At 42.6% G+C, this 22,441-nt stretch overlaps 2 protein-coding genes and 2 long non-coding RNA genes across 4 annotated transcripts; 2 read left to right on the top strand and 2 right to left on the bottom strand.

Moving 5' to 3' along the window:
* Nucleotides 1–20: 20 nt before the first annotated feature.
* LOC109410380 (elongator complex protein 1) lies at nucleotides 21–4,401 on the bottom strand. Its single transcript, XM_019683932.3, has 4 exons — nucleotides 3,868–4,401; nucleotides 813–3,809; nucleotides 240–610; nucleotides 21–170 (listed from the first exon to the last, which is right to left on the bottom strand). The coding sequence occupies exons 1-4, from the start codon at nucleotides 4,266–4,268 to the stop codon at nucleotides 106–108; spliced, it is 3,834 nt and encodes a 1,277-aa protein (XP_019539477.2). The 5' UTR covers nucleotides 4,269–4,401; the 3' UTR covers nucleotides 21–105.
* A 1,103-nt stretch (nucleotides 4,402–5,504) lies between these two features.
* LOC115260630 (uncharacterized) lies at nucleotides 5,505–11,558 on the top strand. Its single transcript, XM_062842538.1, is given in 3 exon segments — nucleotides 5,505–6,828; nucleotides 6,983–10,500; nucleotides 11,070–11,558. Coding segments are annotated over 3 exon segments (5,331 nt in total).
* Nucleotides 11,559–17,902: 6,344 nt separating this feature from the next.
* Nucleotides 17,903–20,718, bottom strand: LOC109405176 (uncharacterized). The gene is made up of 2 exons (XR_003896379.2): nucleotides 18,655–20,718; nucleotides 17,903–18,378 (listed from the first exon to the last, which is right to left on the bottom strand). It is a non-coding gene; the product is annotated as an uncharacterized LOC109405176 (long non-coding RNA).
* Nucleotides 19,704–22,180, top strand: LOC134284251 (uncharacterized). Its single transcript, XR_009995720.1, has 2 exons — nucleotides 19,704–19,843; nucleotides 20,732–22,180. It is a non-coding gene; the product is annotated as an uncharacterized LOC134284251 (long non-coding RNA).
* Nucleotides 22,181–22,441: the final 261 nt, after the last annotated feature.

Below are 22,441 nucleotides of genomic sequence, written 5' to 3'. Positions count from 1 at the left end.
CCAGCGCAAAAACTTAAAACGATATTTATATCGGCGATTGATTATTTTACACTTTTTGTAACGTTAGTGTATCCTAAAAACTCCATTCATCGATGATTAGCCACGTCACTTTAGTACTTCGAACTGCCAAGGCACACTCTGGATTTCCGGTTTGTATCGCTGGTGCGGTTCTGCAATCAAGAATCGTACATAAATCTCCTAATCAGTCTACTACCCAAACCACATTCTACTCCACTTACTAATCAACGCATAGTGCTGCACGTTCTGCACCAGCTCGAGGTTACCGGTGGCCAGGGCCGTCGCCTCGACATCTTGCCCACTGCCCGGTACCACCATTTCCGGTATCCAGATGGCATCCAGGGAGAATTTGACCACGTGCAGCAGTTCGCCGTAGTCCCGCTGGATGTGGGACGCTTCCTCCAGGAAATCCAGCTCGATGGCCGCCTTGCAGATGGTTCGTACCTGGCGCTGCCGATCGGCCGAACAGAGACGTGTGACGAGCGTGTGCAGAACGTCAACCAGGGCAATGTCTTCGTAGGGGTTTCCCTCTTTGAGGCTGAGCAGTTTGCGCTCGTGCTTTCGGCGGTTTTTGCTGGAGCGATGCGATTTGCTGGAAGAAGTGGGGGTTTGTTTAAAACTGGGATAACCAGGGGTAACTGAGTGGGAAGCAAGTGAGATGAGTCAGTTGGTTTGCATAAATGAGAGATGAGGGTGTGTTTATGCAGCGAAGGATGTTTTAATAAACTAAAGTGTGGTCTTCTTGGGGGATTCAAGAACAAATCTGGATGTTGTTTCAAAAAGCGAAAACTTACCCCGATCGTCCGGAACTGGTGGTGTGCCTCGAAGAGGCAATCGTAGACACCTCCGAGTACAAATCGCACTCGTCCAGATTGTCCTCATCTTCGTCGTGCTGTGGATCCAGCTTCTTCTTGGCTTTCTCCTCTCGAACCAGCAGCAACCGATTTTTGTGTTTTAAAAATTCTTCCTTCTCGGCGGCCAGTTTGTGCAGGAAGGTTTGGAGATACTCACTTAGGTTCGGACGAATAAGGTCGTCCACGAGGGTGCGATCGGAAAGGTGCGCTTCGAGGAGAGCCTTGTCGAAGAGGTGGTCTTTTAGGAGAATCTCCACAGCGATTCGGTAATCTTTCAGGTGGTCTTTGGCCAGGCGGGATGCCGCCGCGTACTCTCCGCTTTCCTGCAGCGCTGGGATCAGCGATTGTACCAGTCGACGGACTTCGCCATCGTCGTAGCCAGCAGTGGCGGATAGTTTAAGACATCTCTCCCAATCCGCGGCGTTTCTGGCCGCTGCAATGGCCTGTTGATAATCTGCCGCCTTTTCGTAGATCAGACTGGCTTCCACCTGTTTGTTGCTCTGCCTCAGATGATCTCCATAGCGGGAGCAAACCTGTCGATAGTACTTGTCGTTTTCTTTGTACGCGATCATAGCTTTTCCGTAAAGGCCATGCGTGATCGTTAGCTGCAGCGCTTCCTGGAACTTGTCTTCGTCGTCCCGATACCGGGCAATGTTTACGATCGCTTTGTCAAAACGCTTCAAGTGGCAGTCGATCTTGTACTTGCGATAGTCTTCGTCCATCCGCTTCAACTCGTTCAAAAACGGGAGGTACTCCTTTGGATCCTTCTGGGACTTGGTAGCCACAAACAGAACCAAGCCGAAGTCGTACATTCCCAGGGCCACGTTGAACAGATCGTTCACGTCCACCAGGTACAGGAGGTACTTGAGGGCTTCATCGGCGTCATCGCCTTTGGCCGGTGTTTTCTTGAGACCCCAGATGACCTCGAGGGCTCGTTCCAGCAGTCCAAGTTTCACATAGCAGGTGATCTTCGGCAGCATATAGTTAACGTCTGTTTTCGCGGAGTTGAAAGCTTGTAGCAGGCGATCGCAGAGAAATTCTGATTTGGACTCGACTCGATAGCCATCGATCGCGCTTGACTCACGTCCCAGATAGTTGCTCTCGTACATTACACTGCAGACGTCCTGATTCTGGAGGTCGCTTATGAACAGGTTCAGCCAGTTGACATTGGTGATTTCTGCCAGGAAGCGATCCAGGTGGGACAGGAATAGCTGGGGGTTGTGATCGACGAGCAGGTTCAGATTGATTCGCTCCTTGCGAAGTATGTCAAATGCATCGTGGTACTCCAGTGAGTTTAGGTGATCCGCCACCAAACAGAGAGACAGGATTCGAGGCGCGATCGCTTCCAGATTACCCCGAGGAAGCTGAAAAACGGTTCGAGCAGACTTGGAAACTACGACTATCAACTTGGAACCGCGTTCGATGCGACGATCACCCACGATAACGTTCTTCTGCAGGTCTACAAATTTAAGTTCCGCGATCGTCGTGAACAGGAGGTAGTGCTCCGTGAGAAAGATCGAAGTAACGTCCGCGGCCAGTTTGATACCGTCTTCGTAGAGGGTTTGGCGATTTCTTAGGGAATAGACCTTGAATTTGCCTTGATCGGTGCGATGGATTCGCAGCTGTTCGCAAAATTCCGACAGACGTAGATATTCTTCCAGCGCTGGGGACGGTTGAAGCTCTAGTTTGAACAACTGCCCCGTGAAGGTTTCGACCATGGCAGACGTTTCGTTGAAAGGTTCGAGGCAACCGACTCGATCCGTTTTCGATCCGACTGAGAAAGATTCTTGAAGGGAGAATTCACCCTTGAGAACGTCCACATTGAAGACCTTTACTGTGTTTGATTGTTCAACCGCGAGAAGAATATCATTTGACAGCCATAACCAGTGGGAATAGTTGCCAGGACCAATCTCCAGGGGTGTTCCGAGTAGTTGTACGTCCTTAAGTCGCCGAACTGCGGTGTCCGTGAAATCAGGTTTGAAGAAACTAACTCTGTTATGGCAATCAACTACAGAGAAACAATTAGAATCCAGTTGTTCTTTTGGTTTGCGCAAGAAACTAACAGAATTGATCAAATTATCAACTTTCGCAGTAAATCCACACATTGGTGGAGGTATAACAACTCCTCGGAAGTTCGTCAGTAAGATGGAAGTCCTGTCGATCACAGCCACAAGTGATTCGTCTGTGTTCTGCAATCCAGTTGAATGGTCAACTGAGAAATCCCAGCGTGAGGCTTGATAATCACCATTCTTCAGCAAAACATGTAGCGTCCTTCCCTCAGAGTACTTCAAATCCCACTGAACCCCTAGTATTTCCTGGTCAAATTCCTGATACTGTTTGATATACCAATGGTAATTACAGATAGTGAAATAGTACAAGCGGTTCATTCCGTTAATATTGCTGCGAGTTCTTATGACCAGCACTTCCGAATCGTTGCTCCAGTGGATTCCCTTCACCACTTCTTCCTCGTGCCTAAAAGGCAAATCTATCTCCCTGTGCTTCAATCCATTCTTCTCAAACAACGCCACAACATACTTATCCTTCAACATCTGAGGAACTGCGATCCACAGTCCAGATGGCTTCCAGCCGATCGGCACTTCCAGCCCGTAACATTTCTCCGAAGTGAACTGCAGCGCCCCTTCCTTGTTGAAAACCTTGAAAGCTCTCCCAAACGGCCCCAGGAATCCAACCACAAAGTACTCCCCGTCCGCCCTCCAGCTGATCTCCACCTTGGGATCGATCTCACTCACATCGACCGCCACTGCCGCCTCTTCTTTCTTCTTCCGAGCGGCGCTCTTCCCCTCCGACCCGTGAAACTGTGTCTCCTTCTTGCCCCATCCAACGCTCATGAACTCCCGATCGCCAAACGTATCATCCTTCAGACTCACCTCGTTGATCGGATCGTACGCACTGTTCATCGTGACTACGTTCAAATTGCTAAAAATTATTTAAAATTCTCACTACAAGTCAATGAAACAAAACCAAATCATCTCACCAATCGACAAACACCACCACCTCCTGATCCGGGCTCCATCCCATGGCCATCAAACCTCCGCCGCAGAACGTCACCACTTCCGGTTCCTCACCCAGTCCCATTCGGTTCAAATTCACCACCAACACCTCCCCCGCTTCAGTGGCCAGGCAAACCTCCTCGTTTAGAGCCAGATGTTCTACAGCGACCACCGTTCCCGGGCAGGACGCCAGCTCCTGAACGCTGCTGCGGCTGCCGCCGGGATCTGCCGCCCGGTTCAGCCGGTACAAACACGAACCCACCACGACGTACACCAGCTGGCTGTTGTTCGAGTCCACCACCATCAGCGGAGGATGATCGCCGGCGATCGGTGGCAATCCATCGAAGTGGGTGCTCTGAAGAGCAAGGCGGTACAGATTTTTCATCGCGAAGCTATGTTTGTGACTTTTTGGGATTTAAAAACGAGAAAATTACGCGAAAAAATAAAAATTTGCGTGTTCGATTCTTCGCGGCGCACGTTGTTTTGGTGTTGGAACGCACGTTGTGTTTTGGTTTGCGCAAACAAAGCTGTCAGAACCAGACAGGGTTACCAGAATCCTAGGTTACCGGTATGGGAGCGTCCATAAATTACGTCACGCAAAAATTGCCCATTTTCAACCCCCCTCCCCCCTATGTCACACTTTTTGTATGAGACCTCTGAAATTTTTGTATGGGTTGTCACACTTTGCTGAACCCCCCCTCCCCCCTAAAAGCGTGACGTAATTTATGGACGTTCCCTATATCTTTTGGGCCGAAATCGATAAGGCGGAAAAGGGAAAATTCAGTAACAAATTTTGAAAACGACGTATAATCAATGCTACACCATTGATTATACGTCGTTTTCAAAATTTGTTACTGAATTCAAATATTATTGCAGACTAAATACCTAGGGGCAAGACACTGTGCAATCCGGAGCAACTCTGAGCAATCCTGAGTAACTCTTTTCGCTCGAATCCATTCAGAAACGTCTCTACGAAGCGGGAAATCAGGCAAGACTGCTCGATTTTTCACTGGTATCAGGCAACACTTCAGGAAAACCAGAGTGATCCAGAGCAATCCTGAGGAATTCTGAGCAACACTTCGATAACAGAGTTACCACAGACGAATTTATACAGACGTAAGAGTGCGGTACAAACCACTAAAAAATTTCGGTACCATGTTTTCTTCTTTTTCTTTGGGCATGAGTTTTCCGAGGGGACTTGTGATTACCGTTTTGACCTTGTTTTTATGCATTGGATTACCCCTCCTCGCCAAGTTTTGACAGTTTCTACCCTTTTTCGCCTGCTTTCGCCTCGCGCGCCAAGCAATGTTTTGTGTACTTTGTTTATGTTTGAACATTCTAACACGAGGCGTCGGAGTTACCACACGCGTTTTTAGTGGAGAGAGCTTCCAAATAATTTCGGAGTGTGATCAATATTACAAAGCGTTTTAATATCGAAATTCGTTAAATTTCTTTGAGCTAAGTTTAATTGAAATAGAAGTGTAATATTAGACTAGTGAAAAGTTACATAAAAGTGCGACAGGACGCTAATTTTGTGGAAAGTTGTGGAAAGGAGGTCGTCAGAAGAAAACAAAATGGCGTGCAAAGTGTCGAGCAGAGTAGTGCTAGGAAGAAAATAAAAATGGCGACTGCGGAACAAAAAGAAAACGAAATTGCAACGGCACACTACACAGCTATGGATACTGAAGGCGAAAATGCAAATGGCGTCCGAACAGACGTGACAATGAACAAGCACACGGGAGCAAACAACGGTCAGAAGAAGGTCAACTACCAATACGAGCACGGAGATCAGGGTCCGTTTCGTGTCATGGTTGAGTTAATCGACACACAGGATGGAAGAGTGAAAATCAACAAGTTGTCGCTGGCATGTACACTGCGAAAGATGCCATTGTACAAAACCCACGTAACCGAAATGAAGCAGGTTGGACGTAATAAGTTGATGGTATACTTCAACAATTACCAAATCGCAAACAGGCTGACAACGGATGAACATCTCAAGGACAAAAACTACCGAGCATACATACCACGACATTTGGTCTCTGTCACTGGTGTTATTGCCGGTGTTCCATTGGATATTTCTGCTGAGGAAATCATGGACGAGCTGGAATGTGAGTACCCAGTAATGGCAGTCTACCGTATGAACCGACACGTTAACGGAAAAAAGGAACCAACGATGCGATTGAGCGTAACGTTCAGAGCAGCCAAACTACCCGAGCATGTCAGAATTTTCTGCTGTTCGGTTGGCGTTAGAGCGTTCTACAGGAAAACCGTCTTGTGTCAGAATTGTCTTCGGTACAATCATCTGACAGCGAATTGCAAAAGCAAACGCAGATGCGAGAACTGCTCAAGGACACACGACAGACAAGAGGAATACAACGAGTGCAGGCAACCACAGCGGTGTTTGTACTGTCGAACGGCGCACAAAACAACGGATTTCAACTGCCCGGAAAGAACCAGACAAAACAATGTACAGGCGATTATGGCACGAACAAGCCTAACGGCGATTGAAGCTGTGGAGCAGTTTCCCATACAAACCCGAAATTATTACGAAGCATTGGTTGACAGAGCACAGGAGCCCACCCCAGCCGAATCCTTCGCATCAATGACAGCAGGAAAGTACAAGGCGCGGTTCGCGCCACCACCCAGACCACGGAAACGCACGGGAGTGACAGAAACGTCGGTCAACATTGCGGATCAAGTAGTGGTAATGCAGGAGAAAAAGAAGAAAACCGATGGAGAATGCGAAACGAATGGAGTTGCCTTGTTCAACAAGTACAAGGTCACGGAGGCGGAAAAGTGGAAGAACCAGCTACGGCAAGCAGCGAAGCAGCAGCAAGAGAGTAATGACGGAATGAATGACCTACAGCCCACCCCATCAACGAGCGTGGCGGGTGCATCAAACCAGGAGGATTTCTCAAGGTTTGTTACGAACATGATCGGAGAAGGTAAGGTTAACCCTTTTAGTTTGGAACTGGAATAGCAATGTAAGTTTAAACAAAAATTAAACATTTAGTTAAGAATAGCAAAATGTAAATAGTCATAAATAAAAATAAATGCGATTAGTACAAGCTAATGTTCAGAGTCTGCAAAAAAACAAAGATGAATTATTGCGAGTATTGAATGATGTAAACTACGACGTCGGAGTGTTCTCGGAGACTTGGACTCGTCCAGGAGAGGAGGCAAGCCGAGCGTATAGGATCAGCGGTTATCATCAGATACTAACAGCACGACCAGATGGTTATGGAGGAGTTGGCGTGTACGTCCAGATGAAATACAACTACCAGCAGATAAGCGTCACGGTGCAGTCGGACCAGATTCAAATAGTAGCCGTCAAAGTGCTGAGACTAGATGTCGTCATCGTCGGAGTGTATGTTGCACCATCGGTTCCATCTAACGTTTTTGAGGCGGAACTGAATTCGATCATCGCTCAACTGGAAAGATTCAACAGGATCATCATAGCTGGTGACTTTAATTGCCACCACTATTCGTGGGGCAACAACTATTGCGACAGGAAGGGGACAATTCTGATGGACGCCATCAATGCATCAAATCTCATTGTGATGAACGACGGATCGAAAACGTTCATCCCTATAGACACCACGAAACAAGCAACAGCAATCGACTTGACCATATGTTCGGCAGGGCTGTATTCGCAAACTGATTGGAAAACTATTCCGAAATCCGTTGGGAGAAGCGAACATCTGTTGATCGAAGCCAGTTTGATCACGTCTGATAAAGACCCTAGACCAATCTTCGTAAACCATCAGAGGATAGCCAAAGAGGTTGCAAGCTGGAATGCAGATGATATTCAAAGCTTGGATGACTTCAAAAACAAGGTGAAGCAGTGTGTAGATAGCAACAAGAAAGTAAGCAGGCACACGCCCAAAGCTTGGTGGAGCGATAGAGTGGAAGTGGCATGGAAGGAAAAAATGGAAGCTGTGAAACGGTTTCGTAATTGCAGTACTATTGAAAATGCTATAGAGGTTAAGAAGTGTTCTGCAACATTCACCAGACTGAAGAACGAGGGTATCAAGAAGCAGATTGAAGAGCTTGCTGAAAGCGTGGACCCGCAAACAAGCTCGAAGATCCTGTGGAGCAAAATTGCAAGGATATCAGGAAAAAGAAACAAAAGAAGAGTCAACAATCCGATACAGGAGGATGAACGCCTAGGAGAGGAGTTTTTGGACGTGCACGTTGGACAAAACGATGTAGATATCGAGGTACCAATATCCTACGGACCTGTCTGCCGCTACAATTTGATGGATGCAGACAAGTGGAGCAAGATTCTGGCATCAAAAAATTCGAAGTCGGCACCTTCCGGAGATATGATCACGTACGGAATGCTCAAGCAAATAAAACCAGAGGTTAGAGACGTCATAATAGAACATATAAACCGTATGTTCGTATCAGGTACTTTAACATACCACCTGAAGGAAATCAAAATCGTAGCGATTCCCAAGCCGGGACGTGATCAGAGCACCGTACAGGGAAAAAGGCCAATAGCCTTGATCCCAACAATTACCAAAATCACAAACACAGCCGTGTTGGAGAAGATCCAGAACCATCTACAAGAAAGATGTATTTTACCCGAACTGTCTTTTGGGTTCAGAAGAAACGTTTCAACGTCGACTTGTCTCAACTACGTGGTAAATGCCATTAAACAGAATAAACGAGCCGGGTTTATCACGGCGGTGACTTTCATCGATTTAACAAACGCCTACAATGCCGTAAAAACGGACACCTTGGAGGAGACCATGCAAGAACTACTATTTCCGTCAGAAGTTATAATATGGGTTACGTCCTTTTTGAAAAACAGGAAAATCGCAATGAAGGTAGGAGAAAAAACGTTGACGAGGATAGTAAGCAACGGACTTCCACAGGGCGATGTGATGTCGCCCTCTCTTTTTAACGTGTACACGACAAAACTACACACAATATACGATGAGGACACTATCTTGGTTCAGTTTGCGGATGATTTCGCTCTAATAGTTAGGGCGAAATCCATCGAAGCATTAAACCAAAAAATGCAAATCCACTTGACCAACTTTACTAGTAAAGCGAAGGACCTGAACCTAGAAATCAATCCAAACAAAACGAAGATTATCCTGTTCCATGGAGGAACTCAGCCGCTAAACATAAAAGTCGACAATACTGTGATAGAAAAGGTTAACAGTCACAGGTACCTGGGACTGTACATAGATAGATTTTTGGGGTTTGGAGGCCACATACGGATTATGAAGGAGAAAATACAGGAACGATTGAAGATGCTGAAAGTGATATCTAGCATTCGTAGCGGGGGTCACCCACAGACGATGATCTTGCTGTACAACGCCCTGGTGAGAAGCTGTGTGGAGTACGGGTCATCAACAGTCAACAATACATCAACGACGAACAGAAAGACAATACAAACCGCCTTAAATGCGTGCTTGCGAAAAGTCACTGGATGCAGTAAAACTACACCACTGAACTCGCTGCTAGCAGTAGCAAGTCAGGAGCCGTGGGACATACGTAGCGAGTATATAGCGTGCAAAGAACTTGCAAAAAACGTTGCATACAGAAATCCGATCTATGAGCAGTTGCAAGAGATTGAAGACTACGAAGGAGACAGTGAGAAGCTGACTTACCAGGAAAAGCAGTACTTGGAACATCGCAACATCTTCAACACTATCAGCCCTGTCCGGACGGTGGTGGTCGATCCGGCATCAGCAGAGGTCACCATCAATATGAGCGTAGGAGCCGTGTTCAAAAAGCAAAATACGAACCCGAGGGTGATGAAACAAATGGTGTTAGGACTTCTCAATGGGAAATACAAGACCAGGTGTAAAATTTACACAGATGCATCAAACTTGGATGGAACTTGTGGAATAGGAATCTTCTTGGAGTTCAGCAACCGTAGGATTTCGCTGAGATTGGAGCACCAAACATCGATCATGACGGCCGAACTGTTAGCAATAAAAGTAGCAGCAGATGAGGTCAGAGCGCACCAGGCGAGGGATGCAGTAATTTTCACGGATTCGCTGTCGTCCTGTATGCTGTTGGACCACAGCCAGCGACACTCGGAAAGAAGCGAAATAGCAGATGAAATCATCCGGACTTGCCAGGAATGGAACGTCGATATCCAATGGATTCCAAGTCACATCGACATCAAAGGTAACGATCTGGCTGATGAGTTGGCCAAACACGGAGCACAGCATGGAGAACTCTTCGAACATCCAGTTTTACTGAAGGACGCATATCTACGATTGATGAAAATCAAACAGGAAAAGGTGAACAACTGGTATAAGGATTACGCCAACGAAAAAGGACGAAAGTTTGCAGAAATTCAACCCGAATTTAAAGAGAAGCCTTGGTACTACAACTTGCCTTTGAACAACGTCGAAACAAGAACTCTCAACAGACTGATCACCGGGCACGACTACAGCAAATACTGGCTGCATAAAATGAAGCTGAAAGACAGTCCGATCTGCGATTTCTGCAACGAGATGGAGACCGCGGAACATCTTGTACTTCACTGCAAACGATACTCGCAAATAAGAAAACAATATGACTATGATGGTAAATACCAAAACTCTAAACAGCTATTCGAAGCGAAGGATGTGAATATCCTTCGAGATGTTGTAAGTTTTCTGAGGAAAACTCAATTAAAAATATAAAATGAGTCGAAATTAGTTCCAAACTGTAAACGAATACTTTCCGATCAAAACAAACCGCACCAAGGCAACAGCTGATAGGCCTGATGAGCTAATCGGCTATCCCGCCTACTGAGACCGAAACACTGCAACCGCAGTCATAGGGGTGGGCTGTCAAATCGACGTAAAAGAAGCAGCTGGACGTATGGTCACTGTCACCGGTCCAAACAAACCAGAAGAGAAGAAGAAGAAGAAGTTTATGTTTGAAAACATGGTGCACGATCTGAAAATTCCGTCTCAAGTTTCGTTGTGCATTTACGTGCTGCTGTAAAAGACAGTTCCTCAACCTGGGCTTTAGTGAAATGTTCGTGGCCAGCGGAAACCGGGAAATATCTCCACCGAAAGCCGTTATTTGTCCACCGCCCTGGATGATCGGTACAAGTCAACAAACTCGAACATCGTCCGGGTGGTGCCGGTGGATCTGACGAAGACGATTCCGAAGTAAGGTAATGGAAAAATTATTGAATATCCTTTTAATTGTTGTTCTATACCCACAGGTTGGTGTCCGGTTTTCGCATTTCGACTCAGTCGCAGTGCTCCACACGAACCCAGGTGCCATTCAGTTAAACGTCTGGGACATGGACGGCCAAGAAAAGTTCGACGGACAGCGAGACGGGTACCACATTCAGGGCCAGTGCGCCATCATCACATCCCGAGTCACCTAAAAGTACGTCTCCAATAGGCACAGGGATTTGCTGCGGGTGTGCGAAAACATCCCAATGGTGCTGTGCGGCAACAAAGTCAACATCAAGGACCGTAAAGTGGATGCCAAAGCCATTGTATTCCACCGGAATAACAACAAGTTCGAGAAGCCGTTCCTGTGGTTGGCCCGCAAGCTGATCGGTGACCCGAATCTGGAATTTGTCGCCATGCCCGCCCTGCTCCCACCGGAAGTCAAGATGGACAAGTACTGACAGCAGCAGGTCGAGAAGGATTTGCAGGAAGCGCAAGCGACCGTATTGCCCGACGAAGACGAGGATCTGTAAAAAAGCCGGATCTTCCTGCCAATGTGTGTATGTGTTTTGTGTGCAAAAGAATGTCGGTAAATGTAGACCAAGTAGCCGTGGTTTGTACCGATAAAGGTGAGTCTAATGAAAATTGTTTTGGGAATTCAGCGAATTCAGTCAAGAATAATATCACTTAAGGGGCCGTACACCAATTATGTCACGCTTCGAGGGGGGGGGGGGGGGGGGGGGGTTACAGAACGTGGCGACCCTTACAAAAACTATTGAGGTCCCATACAAAAAGTGTGACATAGGGGGGGTTGAAAAAGGTTGATTTTTGCGTGACATAATTTGTGTATCACCCCATTAGTGGTTAATAGCTCCAGCGGACTTTTTTCCGAGAAAGCGTTTTTTTATACATAAATCTTGTTCTGCTTCTTACGTTAATAAGACAAAGTCTGCTTCTCAACTTCAGTGTTTTATGAGCACTTTCCCAGTTATGCAGGGGCAAAACGCACCCCCTTTATTTTTCAGGGAGTATCGGTTTTAGAGCTTTGAAACCTTATCAGTCTAATAGAACGTTTTACTAAATGAGCATCTGGAAAATTTTACATATCTGCGTTACGTAATTAGTGAGAAAAATGAATAAAATTGAAAAGCACGATTCTGATGTAATTTTTCCGATCATTTGTCGAATGATTTGATGGTGAAAATCGACCAAACATCTAATGCTGTTGTGTTTATTCAGTTCATTGAGGGCAATGCTAAGCATAGGAAAAATAACTTAAACAGTAATCTACGTAAATTATATGTTTTAAACTATTTTATTTTTTTGCTATTGATTGGGGCAATATGCACTCCATTCGTTGGGGCAAAACGCAATGTTGTGGTGCGTCTTGCCCCTTTGTTGTAGTGCATTTTACCCCGAGCAAGGGTGTATACTGCCCCGCATAAACATACGAAGCCGTAATGTTAGTCTTTACAAAAAACGTTATTTTCAAGAGCTGAACTGTATTAAGGCTGAAATTTTGTTTGGTTTCTCTTAGAATGAAAGTATATGCAATGAATGCATGCATTAAACCAATAAATTATTGCCTTTTTATATGCATTTGGACGCATCTTCCTTAAGTGGTGCGTATTACCCCAGAATCCAATATATTTAAGTAAAGGCTTTCGTTGTCTCCTTTCCCAAAGAGTACAAGGAGTACGAAAGCTTCATGTATCAATCTGAAATCGAACCCAGAGACATTGAGCATGGTTTGCGGAATACAATCGTGTTACGGTTCACTTCACTTTTGAACTTTCTATTCTGGGTACTTTTCCGCTATAACTCAGTCAATTGCGATCCAATTGATAGGTATACTTTTTTGTACATGGTAAGGTACGTAAGTATCTAGTTGTGTACGAAATTACACGTCAATCATTGGCGTAAATTAGGTGTGGCTAGAAGTTGCCTGGCCCCCTCCCTCCCTAACCTAGACATCCTTCCCGAAAAAAAAAAACAAATCACGAGATTCACACGATTAGTATCTTTGGAGCAGTTCTGCAGTACAAAAAATATAATCAACATGGCGCCCTAGATTCATGACCTAGTTTCGCTTATGAAATCAATTGGTTTTAAATTGTCTGAGCTACCGTGGAGGGCCCATATTCTGCGCACCTAAGACTTTTACAATTTCAATCAGCTGTAACAAATTCCAAATTGAACCGATTTGGCTGAATTTTTGACCGCACATAGTTATTAGCTTTGTCAATAAGGGAAAAATATGATTCATATACAAAACACTCAATTTAATTCAAATGTAAAATAATGAAAATTCTAAAATGTCTCTTTGTTCCTAATTCTGCGCACCCTTTTTTGAAATGTTCCTTATTCTGCACACATGGTAAAAACTCTTAATTGATAACATATTGTAATGAGGACATGATTCATAGATGAAATTCAATTGAATTCTTCATTTTCAACTTTTATATGACATTACGACCATATTGGAACTTTGCATGTTCCCAACATAGATACTACCTACTTTGATTACTAGGCAAAGGGAATATCATAATACACAAAAGGACAAAAGGTAGCATTACGTAAAGCTTTTTAATTATCCGCAAGGCAATATAAACTTTTTCGCCATGACAAGCTGGCACCCTGGCACAATCTTTGTTTGCAAACTGAGATTTCTTTCTTGTCTAACTCTAGGGTTTCCAATGTTTAAGAAAATTCCATGTTAACTCACATCATATGTCGCATTTGACGAATGCTTGCATGAATACATATTTTTTTTTCCGATGTTGATAGCAAATGTTTAAAACAAGCGGTCGAACTATCAAAAATGCAAGCATCGTAAATCAGCCTTCAAAGTTTATAAACTAACTTAAGACGTACCTAATTACATTCACCGGATTACTAGAAACATAGAACGTTCTAGTAATAACTATGGTGGCATTTATATGATGTTTGTTTATTAATTATATGTTCAAAACTTAGTGTTGAAATGTCTGCGCAGAATTAGGACCGCCATTTAATACCGGTTCCTAATTCTGCGCACCTAAGAAAAACAAGAAGATTAAGAAAAGAAGAAGAAAACTCAATTGTTTCTGATTCTTCGAAGACAGCAGTACAGGATGCGCATGGAAAATCAGACATTCTTTTCATTGTTTATGTCGCAAAATGCTTCAGCTCATCAGGCAACTTTTTAGCAGTTTCGCTAACAGACACAGATTTCAGGCAATTTCCAGTACTTGCAACATCATTTTATTTTTGACAAAATAATGGTCGTTGATTTGAACAATTTTTCTTCACAAACTTTTTCATTACTATTGAAACAATATTCAAAAAATATAGTCGATGCTAATGTTGAACTAACGTTCGTGATTTTATGGTATATTCAAGAAAGTGCGCCGAATTAGGGACTACGCAGAATTAGAGCCAGTCACGGTATAGCGGAAAAGTACTAAAATACCAGCCAGCCACTTTTTTTTAACCTTCTCCAGGACGCGCGCCATCAAGCAACCGAAACTGCACCGCGCGCACGTTGTATACAACGAGCGAGGTTTTTTGGTGCTGTTGTACTTTTTACAACAGCGCGCGCGCTGAAGGGTTAAGTATACGGAAAACAAACTAATTTGAAAGTTATCTATGGTATATAAACAAGAGAAGTCATATGTGGTGTTTTTATTCAGCTCTCGTCGGGGTAATTTGGCCAACAATTAAAGTTTTTTTTTCTAAATTACTATGGGATTCAATCTCTTAGTTTTGATGGTTAAGTTAAGTAAATAGCAAAAACTACAAGGTGATTTTCCAGTGGTGCTTAAATTTTCCCAATTGGCCAAATTACCCCGGCTACCCCTATTAGTATGTTCGAAAAGTTCTTTTCTAAGTTTTGAAAATCTATTTCAGGCACTTCTATCTACCATTGAGCAGCTCCTTCTCATTAATCAGATGCTTTGTAATATTTGTTTTTTTTTTTGTGAAATAATAATAAAAAAAACTGCGGTGGGTGGGGTGTTTCGTTGGGCTTTAAGTCATCCGAAATTACATCGGCTAGGGCAACTCTTGGTGTGAATAACAACATCTGCCCATAATCGCATATCAGTAACATTCGACACACCTAGGTATTGACAATTCGGTTGGAAGCTGAACTTTTCAAGTCGCGAAAATCGATTTATCTCCCAAACCATGTGTCGGACCTAACGTCGCGCATAGTGCGCTGCGTTGCGCATCTTGTATTTGTTGATGATCCCCGGCATTAACTCACTAGTAAAAAAATGCGAATGTTACAAATATACGGTTATGGGCAGTAATTTGGAAATTTTAAATGGTAAAAAAAATCAAATTAATTTAGGTACACCGAGACAAATTGAAACGGATAGGCTAAGATTAAACAGTGGATTAACATGATGTTATATAATCATTGTAGTAATAATAATTATAATTGGATAGAACAATCGTTTGGTGAAGGATAAATTTCCAAATAATTTGGAATTGTTTTGATATCTTTTTCAAACATTCGTGTTTCAACTTGCCCCACCTGTTTCAAGTTGCCCGGTGTATCTCATTATAGCGATGGTCCAAATTCTTTGATCCTTCCGTACACAGGACATCATACATCAGTATTTGTATACAGTTCGTGCATGTGGGTAAGTACATATATATAGACATATACAAAGATACCCTGTCTAATTAGGTAAATAAATTAGAGTTATGTAATAATATGTGGGTACTCTATTTCTATTTGCAGATACACTTCCTATTTAACAAATATTTTTGTCCTTCGAAGGTTTACCAAGTCTGCTGAAGTCGTTTGGTGACGCACTATAAATATCGTTTTAAAATACATCAATTCTTTGTATACTTCCTATTAAATAGATCCAGCCGAATAGAAGGTTTGCCAAGTCCTCTGAAGTCGTTTGGTGACGCACAATACATCTGGTTTAAAATAGTTCCTATTGAAAAGATCTTGCCGAATAGAAGGGTCACCAAGTCCTCTGAAGTCGTTTGGTGACGCACACAACATCTGGTTTCAAATTGTTATGTTTCTTATTGAACAGATCTTGCCGAATAGAAGTTTCACCAAGTCCTCTAAAGTAGTTTGGTGACGCACAAAACATCTGGTTTCAAATTGTTATGTTTGCTATTGAACAGATCTTGCCGAATAGAAGGTTCACCAAGTCCTCTAAGTCGTTTGGTGACGCACAATACATCTGGTTTAAAATAGTTCCTATTGAAAAGATCTTGCCGAATAGAAGGGTCACCAAGTCCTCTGAAGTCGTTTGGTGACGCACAAAACATCTGGTTTTAAATAGTTATGTTTGCTATTGAACAGATCTTGCCAAATAGAAGGTTCACCAAGTCCTCTGAAGTCGTTTGGTGACGCACAATACATCTGGTTTAAAATAGTTCCTATTGAAAAGATCTTGCCGAATAGAAGGGTCACCAAGTCCTCTGAAGTCGTTTGGTGATGCACAAAACATCTGGTTTCAAATTGTTATGTTTGCTATTGAACAGATCTTGCCAAATAGAAGGTTCACCAAGTCCTCTGAAGTCGTTTGGTGACGCACAATACATCTGGTTTAAAATAGTTCCTATTGAAAAGATCTTGCCGAATAGAAGGGTCACCAAGTCCTCTGAAGTCGTTTGGTGACGCACAAAACATCTGGTTTTAAATAGTTCCTATTTAAAAGATCTTGCCAAATAGGAGGTTCACCAAGTCCTCTGAAGTCGTTTGGTGATGCACAAAACATCTGGTTTCAAATTGTTATGTTTGCTATTGAACAGATCTTGCCGAATAAAAGGTTCACCAAGTCCTCTAAGTCGTTTGGTGACGCACAATACATGTGGTTTTAAATTGTTATAAATAGTTCCTATTTAAAAGATCTTGCCAAATAGAAGGTTCACCAAGTCCTCTGAAGTCGTTTGGTGACGCACAAAACATCTGGTTTCAAATTGTTATGTTTGCTATTGAACAGATCTTGCCGAATAGAAGGTTCACCAAATCCTCTAAGTCGTTTGGTGACGCACAATACATCTGGTTTAAAATAGTGGGCCTGATTACGAGTGTCACTTCACGGTGAAAACAAAAAAGTGACACCGGTAATAAGGACGGTGAAAGTGATTCCCCTTTGATTAACCCACAACTTTTTCACCGTGGATTCGCAATGTGCCACCGTGATCGATTTTCACCGTGAAGTGACACTCGTAATAAGGGCCAGTTCCTATTGAAAAGATCTTGCCGAATAGAAGGTTCACCAAGTCCTCTGAAGTCGTTTGGTGACGCACAAAACATCTGGTTTTAAATATGTAGTTCCTATTTAAAAGATCTTGCCAAATAGAAGGTTCACCAAGTCCTCTGAAGTCGTTTGGTGACGCACAAAACATCTGATTTCAAATTGTTATGTTTGCTATTGAACAGATCTTGCCGAATAGAAGGTTCACCAAGTCCTCTGAAGTCGTTTGGTGACGCACAATACATCTGGTTATAAATTGTTATAAATATTTGCTATTGAACAGATCTTGCCGAATAGTATGTTCTCTGTGAAATTGTTTCGTGACGCACAAACTTCAAACTTGACCATAAGGATTTTTGTTCTACTAGGTTCCTCACGTCTTCCCAATTTGCATGGTGATGCAAGAAATCATTCTTCTGAACAGATCTTCAAAAACTTCTAGTATTGTTCCAAAAGTCCAAAATACTATATTCGCAGGTTGTGTACCAGGTTATTCGGTGATCAAACGAGCAGCACTTTTTTCACACGAAGATTCACTCCCGTGCCACAGGTCAAGGTGTTAACAGGCAATCACCAATTATGGTCATGGAATAAATACGCTTGTTTACTTGGCAAGGAGAGGTGTCATTCTTCCACGTTGTATATTGGCGACCCCTGAGTAGTTTATACTTTGGACACAGTAGCTTTATTTCAGTGAAGTAGAGTAGTTAACAATTCTGTAATTATTAACTTCCGGAAGCAGCAGCGTCACACTGTCGATTGTCGTATCGGACCACGGATTTGTAGATTTGTATCCGCAACCGGAGCAGCACAGCTTACTGCTCAAACGCCTCACACGTCAATCAGGAAAGATCCTATATATTAGATTCGGCACGACCCTGACGATCGCTTGTCGAGTGGTCCCAAGGCCAGAATCAACTTCGGTCGTCTGAAGAACGTGGAAAAGGTCGATTGCGGTAATCCGGCGCAGTCCTCCAGGCCCGCCATTGAACCCTCCGTTTCCGACCTGGTTCCGAAGTTCCTGATTCCATCGGCGGGCCAAGTCCTCTTTGAAATAATTATCACGAATAAAGTAGAAACAATCGGTATCCTCTTCATCGTTGTTAGGCCACCAGCTACCAATTTCATAATCGAACACCTAAAACAGAAATAATGTATAGTTTATTGCATTGCTAACTGGACTGTGGCAGAGTGCGGAATCTTAAATAAAAGTGCGATATTGCATCAAATCGTTCTGGTGTCTTCACCGCACTTATTCATCATGAGCTAATGAATAAGTGCGGTGAAGCCACCGAAACGATCTGACACCAAATCGCACTTTTATTTGAGATTCCGCACTTCCTCATCGCACTTATAACTGCGCAATGCGCAATAAGTCAATTGAAGTGGTTCTAACGATAAAAAAAACTCTTACCTTCAGAGTAGCGTTTCCTCCTGGTCGGATCACCTCCGCACAATTACAGCTGCTATAAGATAATCTCATGGTAGTTGTTCTCCAAGAAGAGCCCTCTGTCGCACTCGATCAGATGGATCAGATGTGCTTCCAGCCGGTTTGCTTACGCTGCGCCTCACTACTCCAAGAATGCCGCATTGTTGTCCGGATCGAAAATGTTCCCACCGTCGCTTGAAACTCTCCGGAGGCTCTATTTTTCCCGGTGTTCCGACCGACTTGATGTTTAGTGTTGTTGGATGCTGGATTCACGCAAGTTTGGGGAGGTTGCAAAAAGCAGAGCACTTTCACATAAACAAAAACAAAGTTGTTGACAAGTCGCTTGACATTTCACCCAGTTCGCCCGTTTAAGGGGTTCACCAAAGCGATCAATTACACAATGAAAGAGGGGCTTGCCAAAGCGTGAAAATGAAAGTGGTACCGAAAAAAACGATTACTGCTCCGTCTGTATCTTCGTCGGTGGAGTTACTCTCGCTGTATCTGTCCTGCCCCTAGCTAAATACATCTCAAATTGGACTATCACACTTTTTTTGGTACGCCTAAAAAGTGTGATAAAAGTGCACATTTGCCTCGGATCGTCTCGACGTCTTCGGTGCACTTATTCCTCCATTTACAAGGAATAACCCGGATAAAAACGAACAATTAAGGCTATGGGAAAAACAATTGAAAAACCACAGATTCTTATGTTAACATTGCTTTCTATTGTGAATGTATTGTACAGTGTTTTTAAAATTTGATTCTTTTTAATGATTACAAAAGATTTACATTAGATTCCATGGTTACATACCCAAACAATAGATTAACAATTGAATTCTTTGTTACTGTTGGATTCAGCGTTCAAACCATTAGTTTACAATAGAATGTATCAGTAACATTGAAATATACTGTTTTTCAATGGTCTGGACGTTTGAAAATAAAAGGGTTTTTGCTTGGGTTTTTGAGTAATTCCGAAACAGTGTGTATCGATGACAGCCAAGTTTTGTTGTAGTCAGCTCGGTCGTCAGCGGTAAAAAATTCTGAATAGCAGTTTTGTGTGCGGAAAATGTGGAAAATTCACGCTCAGCTGCGTGAATTTTCCGCATTTTCCTCACGGGAGAAAATAATAGTGTGTGGTGCAGTGCTGAATCATTCAACAGTTGCGGCATTTCAACAGGTTTGTATGTGTTTTGTTTGCGCTTTTGCGAGAGCCGAGAGGCGAGAAGTTGAGTTGGCAGGGCAGGGCTGGTAGCGAATCACACTTTCCCAGAAAAATTCCCAGGGTTGGTTCGACCTTTTTCATAATATAATAAAATCATCTAATTAGTACTTTTTACCTATATTTAAGATTTTTTTAAAGTTTTCTAAACTAACATTTGAAAAGGGCTAATTTTATTGTACCAGTATTAAAAAAAAATATTAAAAGAAAATATTGAAAAAAATGGAAATATAGCAAGAAAAAGTTGCGAGCTTTTGATAAGGGGAGCATCATGGTTTTCTAATTTAAAGACCGCCCCAGAAAGTATGTATCAACGCACAGAGAAAATACTGGCATTTAAAAATTATTGATTATTGACTTAATATACTTGCACAAACGTTCTGTCTAGGGGCAAGACACTGTGCAATCCGGAGCAACTCTGAGCAATCCTGAGTAACTCTTTTCGCTCGAATCCATTCAGAAACGTCTCTACGAAGCGGGAAATCAGGCAAGACTGCTCTATTTTTCACTGGTATCAGGCAACACTTCAGGAAAACCAGAGTGATCCAGAGCAATCCTGAGGAATTCTGAGCAACACTTCGATAACAGAGTTACTCTCGCTGTATCTGTCCTGCCCCTAGCGTTCTGTATACAGGACCTGCGATGCGACAGCGCCTTCGATTTTGACATTGACAGTACCTCGGACACTACTTTTTAGTTGGGTTTTGCCCCAATCTGCAAACATCTAACCATCGAGGCAGCCCATCTCATGAGCCCCCAACGAACGAATCGGCACTGTACATAAAATTCTAAATTATATTTGAACCCACGTTTCGTTATTAATAACCCCTTCTCATCTCTCAACAGTGACAAGGACGTCAAACCGGTGCGCGGTGCATAAGCAATCAACCCAGAGCTTGTTGAATGCCGATCTAAGCAAGATCTGCATGAGGGCCAACGGACTTATTGTAAAAATACTAATTTTCCCTTCCTCTAATTTGACCGCAATCTTGACTGCAATAGTTTCATCATCAAACTTTTTTTCGTGAAATCAAATGTGAAACATATTACTGACTAGAACCGTAGAACCATCTTTTGCATTTGGTAGCTTTGCAAGGTTTTTAAATATAGGTTCGCTCTTTAAGCTTGGAACACATGCATGCCTTTGAATCAAATTCTATATTGTATGCTGTATTCCACAAGCTGTAGTTCATCAAATGTCCATAAATGCTACAATAATGGTTAAGCACGCTGTAATGTTACTTTTGTACCTCATCACCCACTAAATGCAACTACATTAGTGGTCTAATAACACTTAGCGCGCTTCGGCACGGTTCCATCATGCCGCTTATAGTGTTGCCACATATAATGCTTAGTTTGCTAAACCCAGTTATCTGGCTGGTGGGACATGGGAGCCCAAGCTTCATCCATTAATGCAATTAGACGTTTATTGAACAATAAAATGAGCGATTCGAATATTTGAAGAACATTCAAACAACATAGAAGCTTGTGTAAAGTCAACATTTAACGAACTTAATCTATGCAATATCTTGCATTTTAACGCTTCGAATGATGTTCAAGTATAGGTTCAAGTTGTAGTATATCGAGTTTTTTTTAGTGCTACAATAATGGTTAAGCACGCTGTAATGTTACTTTTGTACCTCATCACCCACTAAATGCATCTACATTAGTGGTCTAATAACACTTAGCGCGCTTAGGCACGGTTCCATCATGCCGCTTATAGTGTTGCCACATATAATGCTTAGTCTGCTAAACCCAGTTATCTGGCTGGTGGGGCATGGGAGCCCAAGCTTCAATCATTAATGCAATTAAACATTACTCGATTTACGACATGATTGATCCAAATATTAGATAATTGTTCGATCTGTGTTCTTAAAATGTAGCCCTGAATGTAGCATAAAATATACAAGCTTCTAGTCCAAATGCATAAAGATAGTTCAGATTCACTGTTTTTCAGAATTTTCTCAAGCAATCAGTAACAAAAGTAAAAAGCAGAAATAGATCAAATCATGCCAAAATGTTCATAATCGCTTGTAAAATAAAACTATTCCAAAACATTAGAATTTTCTGTTTCACAATAGAAAACAATTCCCAAACCTTTGGATAGGGAAAAACAGTATGTTCTGTAATCACAATTGAAAGCAATTCCAGAACAATAGAATCTAATGTGTAATTAAGTCAGTGCTCAAAGAACAATATGAAAACATAAGAATCTTGTGTATCACAATAGAAAACAATTCCCAAACCATTGAATCAAATGTGGAATCAGTAATAAAATTACTACTCAAAACAATACGTTTACCGTGCAATTCACTGTTTGAAACAATTCGAAAACATAAGAATCTTCTGTATCACACAAGGTATCACAATAGAAAACGATACCCAAACCATTAAATTCAATGTAAATACAGTACAAACAGTATGTTCTGTTTCACAATAGAAAACAATTCCAAAACAATTGAATCAAATGTGGAACCATAAATAAAATCACTACCCAAAACAATACGTTTACCGTGCAATTCACTTTTTGGAACAATTCGAAAACATAAGAATCTT

Source organism: Aedes albopictus, chromosome 3, assembly GCF_035046485.1.
Source record: "Aedes albopictus strain Foshan chromosome 3, AalbF5, whole genome shotgun sequence".
Taxonomy (NCBI): domain Eukaryota; kingdom Metazoa; phylum Arthropoda; class Insecta; order Diptera; family Culicidae; genus Aedes; species Aedes albopictus.
The sequence above is the reverse complement of the archived record's forward strand: the minus strand, read 5'-3'. Positions and strand labels throughout refer to the sequence as shown.

What these genes read in the sequence shown, in the direction of transcription:
- LOC109410380 (XM_019683932.3), bottom strand. Translation starts at nt 4,268, where the DNA reads ATGAAAAATCTGTACCGCCTTGCTCTTCAGAGCACCCACTTCGATGGA. An exon ending in GTGGTGGTGTTTGTCGATTG is followed by an intron (nt 3,810 to 3,867) that starts GTGAGATGATTT and finishes AATAATTTTTAG; the next exon opens with CAATTTGAACGTAGTCACGA. An exon ending in ACCAGTTCCGGACGATCGGG is followed by an intron (nt 611 to 812) that starts GTAAGTTTTCGC and finishes CACTTCTTCCAG; the next exon opens with CAAATCGCATCGCTCCAGCA.